Below are 17,532 nucleotides of genomic sequence, written 5' to 3' on the forward strand. Positions count from 1 at the left end.
TCTTGGGTCAACAATCGAGTTGCAGCCTTGGTTGCCGGCGTACGGCTCGCGCGTCGCCATTGACGCTGCTGCCGCACGCGTGAATCGCGCGCTGCCCGGCGGAGCCCTTGTGTTCCGGGGCGGCGGAGCGCGTGCATCGCTGCCGTTCGGTCGACAGAAAACGACAAGTCGAGCTGTTCCGCGCGGCGTGAGGCGCGCGCGCCGCGGCGAGCCATGAGCGTGGCCACGGCCTTCCCAACGACCCAGGGCGTGCCCGCGCCCGGCCCGCGGTGCCTCGCGTGCGCGAACTGTTGCGTCGTCTTCGCCAGCGCGCCGCCGGCGCCGGTACCGCGCGCGCGACCACGCTTCCGCGCCGCGCGCGCGCGCGCCGCGCGATCGCGCCGGCCCGACGCGCGACGCGCGCGCGCAGGCACGGGCTTCGTCTTCCTGTGCCTCATCGGCCAGCTGCTCGCGCGGCAGCCGCTCTACGTCGTCGGCGTCGACAACCCGAGCGTCGCGAGCAACAAATGCTTCGGCGCCGCGTTCACCTATCTTTTTATCGTCGTCGTGTCCATCGCGACGCTGGTCTACGACAAGGCCCGCCCCAAGGCCGCCGTCTCGTCGAACTACAGCGACATGGGCCAGGACATGAGCTTCCTCGGCAGCGACGCGACCGCCGAGCGAGACCGACGCCGCGCGAGCCGCGCGCAGGAGCGGGACGCGCTCGCCGGCCTCGAGATGCAGAGCATGCCGACGAAGTCCATGCTCTAGGGCGCGCCGGCCCGCGACCTTGTCAGAACGCCGCCGCGCGGTTCCTAAGCGCGTGCGGGGAGCGCGCGAGCCCTCTCGAAGGCAGTGCACCGATCAAAACTCAGATTCTGATAGCCTGGATTTAAAAGTCAACATTTTTGTTGAACTTCAGCACTTTTGTTGAAGTTAAATCTTGCGATTTCGCGACCCGAACCAGCGACCGCGCGCAAAAAGCCATCGCAAACGTGCAATTAACGCGCGAATATCATCAAACTTGCTTTGATACGACCATAACCCAATTTTGGCCGTGATTTCAGCCCGCGGACCGCCGCGACACCGCGCCCGCGCGCGCGGTCGACGTACAGCCTCTATGGACGACTAATGACTCTGGCTCCGCCGGCCGGAATTCGATGATTGATCTTTATTTATTAATTTCCTACGGGCGCCCCTAGATGTACGTTGATCGGGGCACTGCTCGAAGGCCTTCTCGAGAGCCGTTCAGCGCGAGCTGAGCAATCGATGAGATGTCCATCGATGCGGTGCCTCTCTTGCAGCAGCGATGACGACGACGCCTGGCTGTAAACGCGTGTAAAAATGCTGCGCGCATTGCTGCTGTTCGCCAGCGCGACGGCAGCGCGAGCGCTGCGCGCGCCGGCGGCGCCGCAGGCCGCGGCGCGGTCGCTCTTCCACGAGGAGCTCGCGACGCTGCGCGCCGTCGCCGACGGCGCGTCGGCCACGGGCCGCTTCCGGCCCCACGCGCGCTACACGTCGCGCTTCGGCGAGGCGCTGCGCCACGGCGCCGGCAGCGATCCCGACGTCGCGAGCCGCGCCGCCGCGATGCGCGATACGCTCGACGCCGGCGGCGACCCGCTCGCCGCCGCCGCCGAGCTCGGCGAGGCCGTGCTCCAGGCCCTCGAGTGCGAGGCACTGGTCGAGTCGCGCCGCCGCATCAAGGACGCGTACCTCCTGTCCGACGCGGCGCCGCGCGACGGCGGCGAGGAGCTGAAAGGTCGCCTCTTCTTCGCCGCGCTCGAAGCCGTCGCGGACCGCGCGCCGTGCCTCGAGGGCGGTGGCCAGCTCGTCGATCTGGTCTTCGCTTTGGCGCTGGCGCGGGGCGCGCTCCTGGCGACGGACGCGTCCCGGGGCCGGCGGCTGGAACGCGCGGTGACGGCGCACTTCCACGCGCTCCCGCGAGAGGCCGACGGCGTCGCCTTCGACGGCGTCGCGGCGGCGGACCTCCTGCGGACGCCGCGTTTTGATGGATGTGATGCAGCGTCCTGCGCCACACATACGCCGCTCCTGGTGGCGTTCGCGGGCCTCGGCGCGAGCGGTTTCGTGAGGTACGAGTGGCGCGGCGCGGCCCACCGCGTCGCCCGGCGCTCCCGGCCCTTCGACGCGCTCTTCGTCGCGGACCCGGCGGGCTCCTGGTACACGGGCGGCCTCGCGCGGCGCTACCGGAGCGACGCGGCCCTGGCGACGGCGCTGCGGCGCGCGCGGCGGCGGCGGCCCGTCGCGTTCGTGGGAGATTCCATGGGCGCCGCCGCCGCGCTCAAGCACGCGCGGCACGCCGACGCCGTCCACGCCGTGGCGCCCCAGACGGCGTCGTTGCACGCCGACGTCCACGTCGGCCGCGAGGACCTCTACCTGCGGCCGGCCTCGTGCGCGAGGCGCGTCGAGCGGCCGATGGCGCGGTCCGTCCGCGCGGCGCTCCGGCGGGGCGCGCGCGTCGCCCTGCACCACGCGGCGGCCTGCGACGTCGACGCCGCGCACGCCGACGCGCTCGCCGCGCGCGTCCCCGCGACGCGGCGCGGCGACGGCGACTTCTGGGCCGGGCCGGCCGCGCGCGGCGCGCTCGACGTCGTCGCCCACGGCGGCTGCGAGAGCCACGACCTCGCGGGCCACCTCGGCCACACCGGGCGCCTCGACGACCTGCTGGCGCGGGCGATCGAGGACGCCGTTAATTCGCACTAGCTAAAGATGAAGCGGTACAGCATCACGGACTTGCCAGTTAGACGCGGGAGCGCCGGCGTGCCCAAATGACGACATTACGCAGTGCCGGTGTCGACGTAACCAACATTTGAAGTTTTTCAAGATCATTTCGTCGGTGGGGTCCGGGAAATTGCGCTCGTCATCCTTCTGGCGCTCGCCGACGGCGTTCCTCTGGAGCTCCGCGACGGCGCCCTGCGCAGCGGCGACGGCCAACGCACTGACGGCGCGGGGGCCGCAAGGTCCCGGCGCCGGAAAGTCGCGTAAAGAAACGGACGCGACGCGCGCTTCAAGACAGCGCGCGTCGTTATGGCGTTATGCGGCGATGCGCGACGGCGCCAGCCTGAGCAAGGATCCCGACGGCTCGGTCATCTACTACCCTAGATCGAGCATTCGCAGCACGAAGTGCAGCGCCGTGACCATGTTCATCGTCGACAAGCTCGACCTCCCGCGGGCGCGGGACGCCGCAGCGCGCGCGCGCCGACCGCGCTCGAGAGCAACATCGGCTCAGCTCGTGGTTGCCGCCGCTCCGGCTCGCGTCGTCGCTCGCTTGCTTGCGAGCCACAGACGATGTACCGCGCCGCAGCCTCCGCGGGGCGCTTCATCGGCCGGGGCGCCGGCGCGACGCGGGCCGCGCGCCCCATGGCGCCGGCCCGCCGCCACGGCGGCGGCGGCACGGTCTACGAGATCGGGGGCAAGGAGTTCTCGACGGAGCAGGTCGTCGGCGGCGTCTTCACCTTCTACTGCGTCCTCGCCTTCGTGGGCACGCGGGGGGGCAAGAAGGAGGAGAAGGTCGAGGCCGCCGCCGGCGGCGCGTCGACGGGCGGCGTCATGTCCATGATGGACGACGGCTTCGACGCCTGGGCGTCCGCCCCGGCGAACATGAAGAAGTGGGAGGAGTCGATCGCGGCGATGAAGTAGGCGCCCCGCCCCCCCCCCCGGTCGGGCGCCCCGCGGCGACGATGTCGTCGCCCCGCGGAGCGTCCCGCCCGCGCGTCCCCCCGCACCAAGACCACCACCCGCGGCGCGCGGCGGCTTTTCCTCTCTCTCGTTTAGTAAGATCCCTCAACACCACGCCGAGCCACGCGCCGCTTAGGGCGCGCGCGCGCGCGAAGGAGCCTCACTCCTGGTCGTCGTCCTCGACGACCTCCGGCGCCGCGCCCACGGTCGCCTCCTCCTCCTCGTCGGAGTCGGGCTCCGGCGGCGCGTTCGGGTCCCAGTCGATGTGCTTCTTGATGATGCGCTCGATCTCGGGCTGGTTCGCGCCGACGACCTCGTCGATCTGCTCGCCGTTGCGGAAGAACATGTAGGTCGGCGTCTTGTACTTGGTGTGCCTACGGGCGGGACGCGCGCGTCGCGCTCCGCTCGCGTCGAGTTCCGTTCGTTCGACGAGCGACCGCCGCGCTCTCTCGACGCAGAAATCGACTCGCGTCTCCCCCCGCGCCGCGGCGCGCGGGTCGCGGAACTTGCCGACCTTGAGGCACTCGAACATCTTGTGGCCGTTGTAGCGGTCCATCTTGTTGATCTGCATGAACACGAGCTTCGGGAACATGTCGCAGATGTCGGCGACGACGTTGGCGAAGCCGTGGGAGATGGCGCAGTGGTCCGCGAAGCACTCGATCATCACCAGACGGTTGTGCGCCTCCTCGGCGAGGATCTCCATCTGCTTCAGGTGCGTGAGGTAGTGCTCCGGCGGCCGGTTCTCGTGCCAGACGAGGCGCTTCCGCCAGCGCGCGACGATCTCCTCCGCCTAGAGAGGGGGAAAGGAAGGTTGGTCAGAATCGACTCGTGTGTTCCCCCGCGCCGCGCCGCGCCTTGTCGATGGTCTCGTGGAAGTCCTCCTCGTTCTCCTCGTCGTGCTCCCGGTTCATGACCTCGTAGTCCGCCGAGTGGTCGATGTACATGGGGCCCTCGGGGCTGTCGACGATCTTGCCGCGCATCACCATGTCCGACATCGTGCGGCGGGGGCGTGCGACAGCCCCGAGGGCGGCGCCGCACCAAGTCGAGTTTCTGGAGAGTGGGCACCTTACCTCAATTAAACACGAGATCATAACGTTGCCTTTGGTGTTGAAGTCAAGGCCTGAGCGCAATGGGTAGCACCTTCGCGGCCTAAGAACGCGCCGAGCCAAGCCTCGCAGCGCATACAAACATGCACGGCCGCGTCGTCCTCGCGCTCGTCGCCTGCGCCGCGGGCTCCTTCGAGCATTTACACATCCTCCCCGACAACGACGCGCTCACGGAGCTCTGGTTCATCGGCGACCTCCACGGCGACGTCGGCTGCGCGCGGCAGTGGGTCGCGCGGAGCGGGCTCGTCGCCTTCGACGCGGCCGGGCCGCGGTGGACGGGCCGCGCCGGGTCCGCGCTCGTCTTCCTCGGCGACTACGTCGACAAGGGCGTCCATTCGAGCGACGTGCTCGCGCTCGTGCGGTCGCTCGTCGAGGCCTTCCCGGACCGCGTCGCGGCGATCATGGGCAACCACGACCTGTTCCTCTACCTCGACGCGACGCTCGACGGGAGCGACCCGCGGCGGCCCATGCGCATGTCCGTGCAGGCCTACCCCTACTCCTTCTTCCATCCCGAGGAGTACGCGGCGTCGCCCTTTACCACAAAACGGGACGACGACGGCGAGGTGCTCGACGCGCTCTTAGAGAGCCTGCTCTTCGTCTACGAGACCCGCGCGACGCGCAAGGTCCTCGTGCCGACGCCGTCCGCGCCCGCGCCCGCCGGCCGCGGCCGCGTCAGCCTCTTCGACGTCGCGCCGCGCTTCCGGGACGACGGCGCGCTCGCGGCCAAGGTCGCCGGCCGCCTCGACGAGTGGCGCGTGGACTACGCGGCGGGGTTGCGCGACTCGGGCCTCGTCGACTTCCTGCGGGCGCGGCCCGTCGTCGCCATCGTCGGCGACGCCTTGGTCGTCCACGGCGGTTTGCCCCCGGAATACGCGACGGACGCGCTCCCCGCGCTCGTCGCGGAGCTCCGCGCGACGCCCTGGGCCAACCTGTCGACGGCCGCGATGCGGCTCGCGGCCGAGGCGACGCAGGACCGGTCGTTCCACCGCGAGGGCGGCTGCGCGGCCGCGGCCGCGGTGCTCGCCGCGACGGGCGCGGCGCGCATCGTCGTCGGCCACACGCCCGGCGACGACGTGCGCGAGCTCTGCGGCGGCGCGGTCCTCGCGGCGGACTCGTCGCTCTCGCGGCCGTTCCGGGCGAACGGCAACTACTACTGCGCCGTCGCGAACCACAAACCCGGCGGCTCCTGCGACACGCCGGAGGCGCGCTGCGAGGGCTCCGTCGCGACGCTGACGCGCGCCAGCGCCGACGACCCCTGGCCGCGCCACGCGCTCCGCGTGGCCATCGACGGCGGTCGGACGCGCGCCGCGGACGACGACGACGCGCCGGCCGACGGCCCGGGCCGCGCGCGGGGCCTCGCGACGGCCGCCGCCGTCGGCGGCCTCGCGTCCTGGTGGCTCGGCGCGGGCCGGGAGAAGCCGCGGCACCGCGCTAGCGACGACCCGAGCGACGACGGCCCGGTGGCGGAGGAGCCCGCGGCGCCCGACGCGCCTCCCGAAGACGGCGACGCGACGACTTAAACGATGTCGGGGCAGCCTGTGTCCGAGAGGCGCCCCTCCTCGTAGGCCGTCATGCGGAGGCCGTTGTACTTCGGGCCGTACTGCTCGCCGCGCATGAAGCCGTCGTGGAACTGGTGGTAGACCTCCGCCTGGTAGAAGGGGAACGCCGCCGTGTCGTAGAGCCAGACCTTGCCCGTGCCGAGCGTGTCGCCGTCGTCGCCGGAGCCCCGGGCGAGCTTGAGGCCCTTGCCCTCGAGGGCCTTGGCCACGACGCCCGCGAGGGGCGAGGTCTCGCCGCCGGGCAGGCCGACGAGGGACCGGTACTCGCCGCCCCGGTCGCCCTTGTCCGGCCGGTCGCCGCTGGCGTCGAAGAGCGCCGCGTACGCTTCCGCGAACTTGCCGACGGTCGACGGCGGCACTTTGAGGCCGACGACCTCGCCGTGGCCGAGCTTGCCGTAGTCCGCGATGCGCTGGGGGTTGTGGTAGCAGACGAGGGACTGGCCCGGCCGCGACGCGTCCTTGCCCGCCTTGCGGCCGCCGGCGTAGCCCGCGCGCGCGGTCCACTGGAACGCGTCGCGCCCGAGGATGGCCCGCTCCGCCTCGGCGAACTCGTGCTGCACGTGCCAGAAGCAGCCGACGCCGAAGTAGACGGCGACGTTCTCCTCGTCGGCGGCCGTCGCGCGGGTGCTCGCGCCCGTCAAGGCGGCGGCGGGCGCGCCGCGCAGCAGCGCGCGGCGCGTCGTCGACGACAGCGCGCCGACGAGGGCCACGGCGCCCAGCAGAGCGAGCGCGCGGGCCATGAGTGCGGGCGTCGCGTGGCTCGGGTGTCCTGGGTGTCGGTGGAAGGTCTCGGGCGCTCTCTCTCGAGGCGCCGCGTCGCGTGCTCAGGCGCTCTTCCACCTCTTGCTTGCACGCTTCAACCCGGATTCAACCTTGATTCAACGTAGGAGGCCTCGTCGAAAGCGTGGTCTTAAGCCCCCCCTCGCGCGCCGGCTCAGAGGGCCTTGTCGGCGAGGATCTTCCGGAAGGTCTCGATGTTGGTCATGCCGTCGTCGTCGCAGACGTCGTCGTACAGCTTGTGGAACTTGTCGTCGTCGAGGTTCCAGCCGATGGCCGTGAAGAGGTCCCAGATGTCGGCCTTGGGCCGCTTGGCGAAGAACTCGTTCTCGTCGATGCCCATGGCGCAGAGCTGGGACGGGTAGAGGAGCTCCTGGGCGTTGGCGTCGTCGCCGTAGTTCTGGTGGTCCGCGATGGACCGCTTCGCGTACTTCGGGATGTCGCTGCGGACCGTCGGCGTGCCGAAGGTCCGCTCCTTCTGCGCGTCCGTGAGGATGTTGCGGAAGCCCGGCGTGTGCGTCTTGCCCAGGTCGCTGTCGGGCTCGCGGTCCTCCTCGGCGTAGTCGCCCGTGATGCAGCACCGCGCGTCCCACTCGCCGAAGCCGCGGACCTGTGCCGAAACCAAATCTTCAACCCGACTTCAATGTGCGCGTAATCGAATGTTTTGACACAAGCTCTTCGGCTGGGCTTCGAGAACTCGACGAGAGCGATCGATCCGTCCAAAAATCAGCCGAATCGACTTTGATTTGACCGAGCTAGAGAATTCTCAAGTTTGGTCAGGACCCCCCAAACCAGTGGTTGATTTCCACACAGCCGCGGACCGAGGCCTTGCCGTACAAGTGGTCGCGCGGCCGGTGGTTGCCGTGGCCGAGGTTGCGCGTCTTGCCGAGCTTGTCCTGCAGCGAGTTGAAGTTCTGGACGCGCGTCGACGTGATGGGCTCCGTGTCCATGCCCTGGCGCAGCGCCGCGGACGCGCCGAGCGCCAAGCCGTTCAGCGCGACGTGCGAGCCGTCGCCCACCCCGAAGCGGTGCGCGTTCATGTCGCGGCCGCCCCAGTCGTAGCCCCGCGTGCGCTGCTCGCCCGGCTCGAAGGACCCGTGGGACTTGATGTACTGCTGCTTCTCCGCGGCCGTGACGGCCGCGGACGGGTTGTAGATCAAGACCTTGGACCCGTCGCCGCCCTCGCGGACGGACTTCTTGCCGAACTGGAAGCCCGGCTCGGCGACGCAGCTCGGGAGCACGTGGCCCCTAGTGAAGGACTGGCCCAGGGGCTCGCGCTTGATCGAGTGGTACGTGCTCTCTTTCTGCGTCAATTTCACCTGCGCGAACTCGGATTCCGCGCCGGGCTGGACGAGGACGTCCTCGACGTGGTCGGAAACGATCTTGATCTTGCCGAAGCGCTCCGCCGTGTGGTTCGCGTCCTTGAAGTCCTCGATGAGGCCCGGGTGGATGATGCGCTGGCCGGGCTGCGTGTAGTTCGACTTGCGCCACTTGCGCACGCCCGGCGGCGTGCCGGGCCGTTCGTCGAGGTGCAGGCAGGCCTCCGTCGTCTGGCCCCCGAGCTTCGTCGTCACGCCCGCCACGGGCGGCATGTTCAGCGGGTTCATGGCTCCGCAGCTACCGCCGGCGCCCGCCGCCGTCGTTGCACGCGGGGGCTGCCCGCCTGGATTCATAAAAGGCATCATAGATCCGTGCATGTCTTCTTGACGATGGCCATGGGATGGTTCCGACGCGGCGGGTGGCAGCCCACGATGATGCTGCCGTGCCTCCTCCTCGGACTCCTCGGCGCGGCGGCGGCGACGTATAACGAGACCCTCGCCCGCCGGGACTTGTACGTCTCCCAGGCCACGATGTGCGACGCCAAGACCTTGGAGAACTGGACCTGCGGCGACGCCTGCGCCAACGTGAGCCTCGCGTCGCCGCGCGTCGTCGTCAACGCGTCCTCCGACGCCCTCGCGCTCGTCGCCCGGACCGCCGACGGCTGCCTCCTCGCCTTCCGCGGCTCCGCGACGCCGCTGAACTACCTCGAGGACGCGACGTTTTTTCCCGCGTCGCCCTACCCCGCCTGCGAGGGCTGCGCCGTGCACAGCGGCTTCCACGACACCTGGCGGAGCGTCGCGCCCGCCGTCGCCGCCGAGATCGCCGACCTCGGCTGCGCGCGGCTGGAGATCCTCGGCCACAGCCTCGGCGGCGCGATGGCCGCGCTGGCGGCCTACGAGCTCGCGGCGACGATCGACGTCGCCCGCGTCTACACCTACGGCCAGCCCCGCGTGGGCAACGCGGCCTGGGCGGCGGCCTTCGCGGCGCTCGAGCTCGACTACGCGCGCGTCGTGCTCTACAAGGACGCGGTGCCCCACCTGCCGATGGACGACATGTTCTGGGAGGGCTGGACGCACGCGATGCCCGAGGTCTACTACAACGCCACGGCGCCGGGCGCGTACCGCGCCTGCGACGACGCGGCGGACGCGCGCTGCTCCTACGGGTGGAACCTCGTCGAGACGCTGCTCCACACCTGCGACCACTGCTCCTACCTCGGCATGAACCCGTGCGAGTGCGCGACGCGGCCGCCGAACTGCGCCGAGCCCCGCTAAGAGTGTTCGAAGGAGCCCGGCTGTTACGGAGAGATGGGGGGGGGGAGGGGAGAGGGGGCGGGCTCGCGTGCTTGCGCCTCCTAGAAGCGGAGGCTGTCGATGGCGCCGACGCCGCCCCCGATCTTGAAGGGGTTCGTGAAGGGCGCGGGCGGTGCCTTGGCCGGCGGCGCGCCCTCGACGGGCGACGGCGCGTTCGAGGACCGGCGGGCGAGCGGCGCCTCGAGCGGCGCCTCGTCGTTCTCGTCGGCGACGGGCGGCGCGTCGGGCTCGGGCTCGTAGGCCTCCGCGGGCGCGTCGTAGGCCGGGCTCGGGGGCCGGGCCGCCGGGTGGTCGGCGACCGCGTGGGTGTCGAGCTCGTTGCGGAAGGCCACGAGGTCCTCGACGCGCGACGTCAGCGCTTCCTCGCCGTGCGAGTTGGCGATGCGGAGCGCCAGGTCGAGGGACTCGGGCAGCTCGAGGCGCCGCGCCAGGTCGAAGGCGCGGAGGTAGAGCTGCTGCTTGGCGGCGGCGACGAGCTGGCGGAGCACCGCGCGGTCGCGCTGGAGGATCGCGTCCGTCGCCGCCTTCGCGAGCGCGTCGGCGTCCAAGGCGTCGCGGTCCGCGTCCTGGGCCGTGGGCGCGTGGAGCCGGCCGAGCGCGTCGCGCGCGCCCGCGGCGCGCGCGCGCTGGCGCGCGAGCGCCGTCGGCGCGCCGATGGCCGCCTCGGCCTCGCGCGCCGCCGCGTCCCAGGCCGCGGACGCGTGCGGCTGGCGCAGCGCGAGGCGCTCGAGCACGGGCTTGGCGCCGCGGCAGGGCGGGTAGGGCGCGCCGCCCTTGAGTAGGGCGCAGTGCACGAAGCCGTGGACGGCGAAGACGGGCCACTCGCGGTCGCCCGCGTTCACGCGTTTCGCCGCCGCGTCCAACGCCGGCGCGAAGCGCCACCCGAAGTCGTCCACCAGCATCCAGAAGGAGCCCGACGAGTCCTTGGCGAGCAGCACGCCGTCGTCGGTCTTGAAGCCGAGCCACGCGAGCTTCGAGCCGGGCGGCAGCGGCAGCCGGGAGCCGTCGCCGTTGACGGCGGCCCGGCCCTCGACGTCCAGCACCTGGATCCACACGTCCTGCTGGCCGTCGGCCGTCGGCGACGACCGGTGGTAGGCCACGGCCAGGGACCGCTTGTGCGCGCAGCACGCGACCGCGCGGCCCAGCCCGCCGACGACCGCGTCCTCGACGCCGCCGCCGGAGTAGATCCGCAGGAGGTCGCGGGACGTCGTCGCGGCGACCCAGTCGTCGCCGGCGGCGAGCGTCGTCGCGAACTCGCCCGGCGGGAGCTTCGCGGACCAGCCGCCGTCGGACGCCCAGGAACTGAGCGGCCGGAAGTAGAGCTGCGACTCGTCCAGGTCGTCGCCGCCCGTCGCGAAGAACGCGCCGCGCGCGCCGAGCGTGCCGAGCGTGAAGTCGCGGCGGTCGACGAAGCGCACGACGCGGCCGCGCGCCGCGCCCTCGGCGTAGTGCTCGACCTCGAACGCGAACTCGAGGCCGCCCTCCTCGGCGCGCGCCGTCACGGAGCCGCGGTGCGACCAGTGGAGGAAGCGCGCGGCCGTCTCCTCCTCGGCGACGGTGGACGACACCATGAAGGGCGGCTGGAAGGGCACGGTCGGCGGCGGCGCGGCCACCGGGACCGCGAAGGGGTCCGCGTCCGGCTCCGCGCCGTCGTCCGCGAAGCTCTCCGCGTCCATGGGCGCCGGCTCGTCGAGGTCCCGGTCGCCGACGATGACGTCGTCCGTGGGCTCGTTGGCTTCCAACGGCGACAGGGACAGGTCGTCGTCGGAGTCGACCTGGACCTTCTTCTTCTTCTTCCGCGAAGGCTGGGGCATCATGTCGACGAGGTCCTCCTCGTCGGAGATCTCCCCCGCCGCGTCCTCGATGAGGCGCTTCCGCGGGGAGGCGTCTTCCTCGTCGTCTTCTTCTTCTTCTTCGTCGGCGCCGACGACGCCCGCGACGGCGAGCGCGCCGTCCGCGGACGCGAGCACGAGGCTCTCCGCGCCGCCCGACGAGCAGAACGCGAAGGCCTTGATGGCCAGGTCGCAGCCGTAGATGAGGATGGGCGCGCCCGTGGCCACGTCCCAGACGGAGACGTTGCGCTCCGCGGAGACCGCGGCGCAGAGCGTGCCCGCCGCGTTCCAGCAGCAGGCGACGAGCGGCGCCTTGAAGAGCGTCGCCTGGTCGTCGTCGCAGAAGACGCCCTGGGCCTCGGCGGCCCAGTCGGCGCCGGCGGGCGTGCGCGGGAGCAGCGTGAGCTCCGGGCGGCCCGGCGCCGCGAGCCACGACGAGCTCGCGGCCGGTCGACGAGGCCGCGCCGTCGTAGACGCGGACGACGCCCGCGTCGTCGCCGACGACGACGGCGCCGTCGGCGCGCACCGCCACGGCGCTGATCTCGCCCTCGAGGTCGTCGGGCTCGAAGGTCGCCGCGGCCTTCTCCGCCAGCCCGTCGGCGCCGCCCGTGCCGCCGGCCTCGGCGTGCACGGCCGCGCCGTCGCAGAAGACGACCTTGCTCGTCGCGTTGGCCACGAGCGCGACGCGGCCAGAGGAGTTGATGACGTCGTCGCACCACTCGTCGGAGCCGAACGTCAGTTCGAGCGCCATGGTGCACTCGCAGCGGACGAGGTCGTGTTTGAAAGCTTGTACGTCTCGTTTCGGCGCGCGCGCGCGACGAGGCGGGTCGAGGCCTTGGAGGAACGACTCGAAGGCTCGATGAGAGCGTCTGAACTCCTGCGGACGACGCTCGTCGCAGTCGGGCTCTACGACGAGCAAGTCTGCTTTGAATGAGAGCGCTCGAGCGCCAACGGAGAGCCCTCCGATCTGGCCGGGGGTCTCTCGTGTCTCGTGCATTCGAGGTCCTGAGAGGCCTCCTGAGCGCGACGCAAGGTACCAGCCTGAGACTACTGGAGCGCACGAGCTCGCCTCGTCGCGTGCGTGCCGCCCGCCCGCCTGGCCGAGCATCGAAGCTGATTCAATTTCGCGCCGCGGCCGTCGTGATGGTGATTGTGTGGCCGACGCTCGTAGACACGGTCCGACAGCCGCGCCCGCGCCGCTGCATTCGCCCCGATCCACGACCACGGCTCGCGGGCGACGGCTTCGTAGTGAACGCCAGCTCTCAACCAAGACCTCAACAACAAAAAAACTAGATCGGCGAGCCATCGAAGCAGCCGCCTCGCCGTGTCACCCACGTCCGCCTCCTCCATCCACGCGTCGAACCTCGATCATGTCTGCCTCCAAGCTCTCCTTCAGCCTCTCGCGCGTCGCGTCGGCGCGCCTCGGCGCCGTGCGCGGCATGGCCCGCAAGCCCATCGTCGGCGGGAACTGGAAGTGCAACCCGGCGACGGCGTCGAGCCTGCCGGAGCTCGTGTCCAACTTCGACGGCTGCGCGGCCTACCTCGACAAGTGCGACGTCTACGTCTGCCCGTCGAACCTCCACGTCGCCCTCGTCAAGGACTCCTTCAAGCCCGGCGCGGCCGCGGCGTCCAAAAATCTTTGGAGGACGCGCCTATAGAAACGCGCGTTTCCTCCCTCCGCAGGCATCAAGGTCGCGCCGCAGAACTGCAACTTCGGCGGCTGCGGCGCCTACACGGGCGAGATGGCCGTGGACCAGGTCAAGGACATGGGCATGGACACGGTGCTCATCGGCCACAGCGAGCGCCGCGGCGAGTTCGGCCTGCCCACGCCGGCGGAGTCGAACGCGCTCATGGCCACCAAGCTCGCGTACATCCTCGAGCACGGCCTCTCCTGCGTCTTCTGCATCGGCGAGCCGTTGCCCATCCGCGAGCAGGGCATCGACGCCGTCCTCGCCGAGTGCGTGAGCCAGCTCGAGGACATCGTTCCCATCCTCAAGGGCCTCGAGGACAAGTCGCGCGTCGTCATCGCCTACGAGCCCGTCTGGGCCATCGGCACGGGCGTCACGGCGTCGCCCGAGCAGGCCCAGGAGACGCACAAGGCCATCCGCGACTGGATCGCCGGCGCCGTCGACCAGAAGACCGCCGACGAGATCCGCATCCAGTACGGCGGCTCGGCGAACGCGGCCAACGCGCCGGACCTCTCCGCCATGCCCGACATCGACGGCTTCCTCGTCGGCGGCGCGTCCATGAAGGCCGAGTTCGTCGACATCGTCGCCGCCATCGCCAAGTAGGGTAGCGCGGGCTCCCCCGTCGCTCCGCGCGGCCGGCGCGTCACCTCGGCCCTCCCCGGGATCGGTAATCATACCCCTCGTGCGTGTATCTACTCCGGGGCCTTAATTTCAGGGAAGTCGTCGTCGTCGGAGTCGTCCTCCGGTGGGCTCGGGGCCTCCGGCGGCGCGGCCGCGCCGCCGTCCGCGTCGTCGCAGCCGGCCATGGCCAGCGCCGTGTGGAACATGCCGTGGAACATGGCCGCGTGCGGGAAGGCCGTCGGCGGCTCGGCGACGGCCCGCGGCGGCAGCGGCGCGGCCCGGAGCCCGTGCGCGAACAGGACGTTCGCGAGGGCCGAGCGGTCCGCGTCGCGGTCCTGGAAGACGAGCTTGAGGTGGAGGTGGATGACCAGGCCCTCGAGCGTCGAGCCCGGCGCGAGCTCCTCGACGGCCATGAGGTCGTCCTCGCACTCGATCGCCGCGTCGAACGCGCCGGGAAACGCCGCCGCGCGCGCGGCCGCGCCGTTGAGCGCCGCGGCGGCCTTGAGCGCGTCCGCGGCCTCGGCGTCCCGGCGCAGGAGGTGGAGCGCCGCCGCGCGCGCGAAGGCGGGGACGGCCCGCTCCGTCGCGAAGGGCGCCAGGAAGTCCGCCACGCCGTCGAGCCCCTCCTCGAAGCCCAAAGCGAAGTCGACGGCCGCGAAGGCCGCGCCGCTCAGGTCGCGCGCGTCGGCGCAGAGCGCCTCCTGGCACAGGTCCAGCGCCGCCTGGCAGCGGCCGCGGCTCGCCTCGTCGCGCGCCAGGTCCACGAGGCTCGCGACGAAATCCGCGCCGCCGTCGACGGCCTCGGCCAAAGCGCCGCCGTATTTCTCGAACGCGTCGACGCCGACCTTGTCCGCGTGGTGGTCCTTCGTCTTCGCCGCCTCGACCTCGTCCCAGGGCCGCGCCGCGCCGCGGAGCTTCCACGTCTCGGGCCCGCCCTTCTTTCGCCGCTTCCGCGCCTCGTCCGTCTCGGGAGAGGGCGGCGCGACGTAGTTCGCGTAGCGCTCCCGGCCCCGCGCGACGTTGCGCTCGAGCCGCACGCGCTGCAGCCGGTCCAGCTGCTTGACCTTGGCCGCCGCCGAGTCGCGCGCCAGCACCTGGGCCCCGTAGCGCGTCTTCGGCGCGTCCTCGAGCAGCTCCGCCTTCTCCTCGGCGTTGTCCGGCCCGACGACGTTCTCCCGCTTCGGCTTCTGCCACGAGCTCTTCTTCGCGGCGCGGTTGTTCTTCGTCTTGCCCTTGGCCATCGTGCAGCAGCCGCTGGCACTTGAGCAGGCGGGCGATGGACCAGCGGCGTCGAGTCGTCGACTGCTCGTTGCCGGCATCATCGGCATCGTGCAAAGCGGACAGCATGATCTGAGAGCATGGTTCTCGCGCTCGCAGCTCCGCGACTGAGCTGACTCTCCAGCAACGACTCTCGCGACGCGCAGCAGGAGCTTGTTCCAAAAGCGCTCCGCGCTGCAATAGATGCGCTTCCTCCTCATCGCTCGCCTCGCCGTCGCGGCGGCCGTGGCCGCGGCGCTGCGGCCGCCGGCGCGCCGCGCCGTGCGCATGGACGTCGTCGAGGGCTTCGCCGGCGCGTCGCGGCTCATCGGCGAGGGCGTGCTGCCGGCCGACGTGCCGCTGGAGCCGGCGCCGCTCAACGCCGTGTCGGTCTTCGCCGCGGCGCTCGTCGCCGCCGCCGCCGCGGCCGTCTCCGTCGCGCGGGCCTTCGAGCCGAACCCCGACGCGCGCGCGCTCCTCGACGGCGGCGCGCCGGCGACGCTGTTCCGCGAGGCCGCGCCCTACTACGTCGTGCGCTGGCGCGTCGCGAAGACGACGACGTACGAAGGCCTCGGCTCGCGCGCGGAGGTCGCCGAGGGCGGCGCGGACAACAGCGTGCGCTGCTCCTCGCTCGCCGAGGCGAACGCGCTGTCGAGGCGCCTCGCGAAGCAGCTCCCGGGCCTCGCGACGCGGACCTTCAAGATCACGGGCGCGGCCGTCGTCGCCCTCGCGCCCGGCGGCGGCGCGGACGCGGCGTCGGCCGAGGACGCCTGGGTCGGCGACTACTCCGACGTCGTGCGGGCGGCCGTCGACGACCGGCGGACGGCGCCGGTCGTGCCGCCGCAGCAGGTCTGGGACGACCTGCTCCAGGCCGACGCCGAGGCCGAGGCGGAGGCCGCGAGAACGGACGTCGACCGCGCGTGGTCCGAGTACGTCGCGTCGCTGCGCGTCACCGAGGAGCTGGACGTGACCGTCATCGGCGGCGAGGGCGGCGCCGCGCCCTGCCGCCTCTGCAACGGCAAGGGCGTGCGGGTCCTCTTCAAGCAGGAGGTGCCCTGCGAGTGGTGCGGCGGCTCGGGGATCGCGCAGGACTAGCGCGTCTCAGGCGCGACCTTACTCGAGCCTGTTGGGTGGTAAGTCCCCGGTCGGACTCGCGCAGGCGTACTTTCAGGGGGCATGGGGATCGGTGGGTGGCGACGGGCGTTGCTTTCGCGGGTCGCGGGGATGTCTTCACGGCGGGCGTCGCGCGCCCGTTGGAGGCGACGGCGTGCGTGGGGCACGCGTCGCGCGGCGTAGAGCGCTCACTCGGTCGTGGGCGAACCCGTCGGCGAGGTCGTGGCGGTCGTCGCAGGCCCAGCCAGGCCAAAATTTCCGAACTCCGACTTTGAATCTTAATGTGCACATCCCCCGCGCCTTCCGCACGCCTCCGGGGGGTTTAGGGGGCGTCCACGCGGCTCGGCGGGGCGTTAACCCACGCGTAAAGCGGGATCGGTAATCTCGCCGATTATGGCCTGGCTGGGCCTGCGACGACCGCTAGGCCTAGGCGAGGACGTCGTCGTCGTCGTCGTCGCCCATGTCGGAGCCCGGGGCCTCGGGGCTCTTGTTGCCGCCGCCGTCGTCGAAGGTCATGTACTCGGCCCGGGGCTCGTCGTCGTCGTCGTCCGTCTCGTCGGGCTCGACGAGGAGGAGCGTCCGCCGCAGTTACAGGTCCTTGTATCACATCCCCAGGTTTCATCTCTGCAGAGTTAGGAGCAGGGTTGCGGAGAGGAACAGGGGGAGGAGGAGGGTTACGAGGAGCAGCAGCAGCAGCAGCAGCAGCAGCAGGAGGAGGAGGAGGAGGAGAGGCAGCAGCAGCACGTCGCGGATGGCCCTGGCCCGCGGCGGCGCGCGCGGCGGCGCGCGCGGCGGCGATGAGGTTCTTGTGGCCTTGGCGACCGTGGGCGAGCTGCACGAGCTTGGCGGCCTTCAGGCCACACGGGCGCCTACTTGCCGGTGGGGGCGGCCGTGGGGGCGGCCGTCGGCGCGCCCGTGGGGGCGGCCGTCGGCGCGCCCGTGGGGGCGGCCGTCGGCGCGCCCGTGGGGGCGGCCGTCGGCGCGCCCGTGGGGGCGGCCGTCGGCGCGCCCGTGGGGGCGGCCGTCGGGCTGGTCGTGGGAGCCGAGGTTCCCGCCGCGGTGGGCGCGCCCGTGGGGGCGGCCGTCGGGCTGGTCGTGGGAGTCGAGGTTCCCGCCGCGGTGGGCGCGAGGTTCGTGGGAGCCGAGGTTTCCGCCGCGGTGGGCGCGCCCGTGGGGGCGGCCGTCGGGCTGGTCGTGGGAGCCGAGGTTTCCGCCGCGGTGGGCGCGCCCGTGGGGGCGGCCGTCGGGCTGGTCGGGGAGCCGAGGTCCCCCGC

At 71.7% G+C, this 17,532-nt stretch overlaps 7 protein-coding genes across 7 annotated transcripts; 4 read left to right on the forward strand and 3 right to left on the reverse strand.

Moving 5' to 3' along the window:
• Positions 1-213: 213 nt before the first annotated feature.
• AURANDRAFT_64424 (hypothetical protein) lies at positions 214-750 on the forward strand (the record flags this gene model as incomplete). The annotated part of the gene is made up of 2 exons (XM_009038996.1): positions 214-289; positions 410-750. 2 exons carry the CDS (start codon positions 214-216, stop codon positions 748-750), a joined length of 417 nt encoding a protein of 138 aa, XP_009037244.1.
• A 573-nt stretch (positions 751-1,323) lies between these two features.
• Positions 1,324-2,700, forward strand: AURANDRAFT_64425 (hypothetical protein; the record flags this gene model as incomplete). The annotated part of the gene is made up of 1 exon (XM_009038997.1): positions 1,324-2,700. The coding sequence occupies one exon, from the start codon at positions 1,324-1,326 to the stop codon at positions 2,698-2,700; it is 1,377 nt and encodes a 458-aa protein (XP_009037245.1).
• Positions 2,701-3,835: 1,135 nt separating this feature from the next.
• Positions 3,836-4,378, reverse strand: AURANDRAFT_64426 (hypothetical protein; the record flags this gene model as incomplete). Its single annotated transcript, XM_009039178.1, has 2 exons — positions 3,836-4,049; positions 4,182-4,378. 2 exons carry the CDS (start codon positions 4,376-4,378, stop codon positions 3,836-3,838), a joined length of 411 nt encoding a protein of 136 aa, XP_009037426.1.
• A 486-nt stretch (positions 4,379-4,864) lies between these two features.
• AURANDRAFT_64427 (expressed protein) lies at positions 4,865-6,301 on the forward strand (the record flags this gene model as incomplete). The annotated part of the gene is made up of 1 exon (XM_009038998.1): positions 4,865-6,301. One exon carries the CDS (start codon positions 4,865-4,867, stop codon positions 6,299-6,301), a length of 1,437 nt encoding a protein of 478 aa, XP_009037246.1.
• Positions 6,302-7,274: 973 nt separating this feature from the next.
• AURANDRAFT_64428 (hypothetical protein) lies at positions 7,275-8,724 on the reverse strand (the record flags this gene model as incomplete). The annotated part of the gene is made up of 2 exons (XM_009039177.1): positions 7,275-7,727; positions 7,939-8,724. 2 exons carry the CDS (start codon positions 8,722-8,724, stop codon positions 7,275-7,277), a joined length of 1,239 nt encoding a protein of 412 aa, XP_009037425.1.
• Positions 8,725-9,788: 1,064 nt separating this feature from the next.
• AURANDRAFT_64429 (hypothetical protein) lies at positions 9,789-12,330 on the reverse strand (the record flags this gene model as incomplete). Its single annotated transcript, XM_009039176.1, has 2 exons — positions 9,789-11,930; positions 12,106-12,330. The coding sequence occupies 2 exons, from the start codon at positions 12,328-12,330 to the stop codon at positions 9,789-9,791; spliced, it is 2,367 nt and encodes a 788-aa protein (XP_009037424.1).
• Positions 12,331-13,018: 688 nt separating this feature from the next.
• On the forward strand, positions 13,019-13,870 carry TPI4 (hypothetical protein; the record flags this gene model as incomplete). The annotated part of the gene is made up of 2 exons (XM_009038999.1): positions 13,019-13,171; positions 13,271-13,870. The coding sequence occupies 2 exons, from the start codon at positions 13,019-13,021 to the stop codon at positions 13,868-13,870; spliced, it is 753 nt and encodes a 250-aa protein (XP_009037247.1).
• Between the last annotated feature and the right edge of the window lie 3,662 nt (positions 13,871-17,532).

The sequence above is a fragment of the Aureococcus anophagefferens genome (assembly GCF_000186865.1).
Source record: "Aureococcus anophagefferens unplaced genomic scaffold AURANscaffold_10, whole genome shotgun sequence".
NCBI classification, from domain to species: domain Eukaryota; class Pelagophyceae; order Pelagomonadales; family Pelagomonadaceae; genus Aureococcus; species Aureococcus anophagefferens.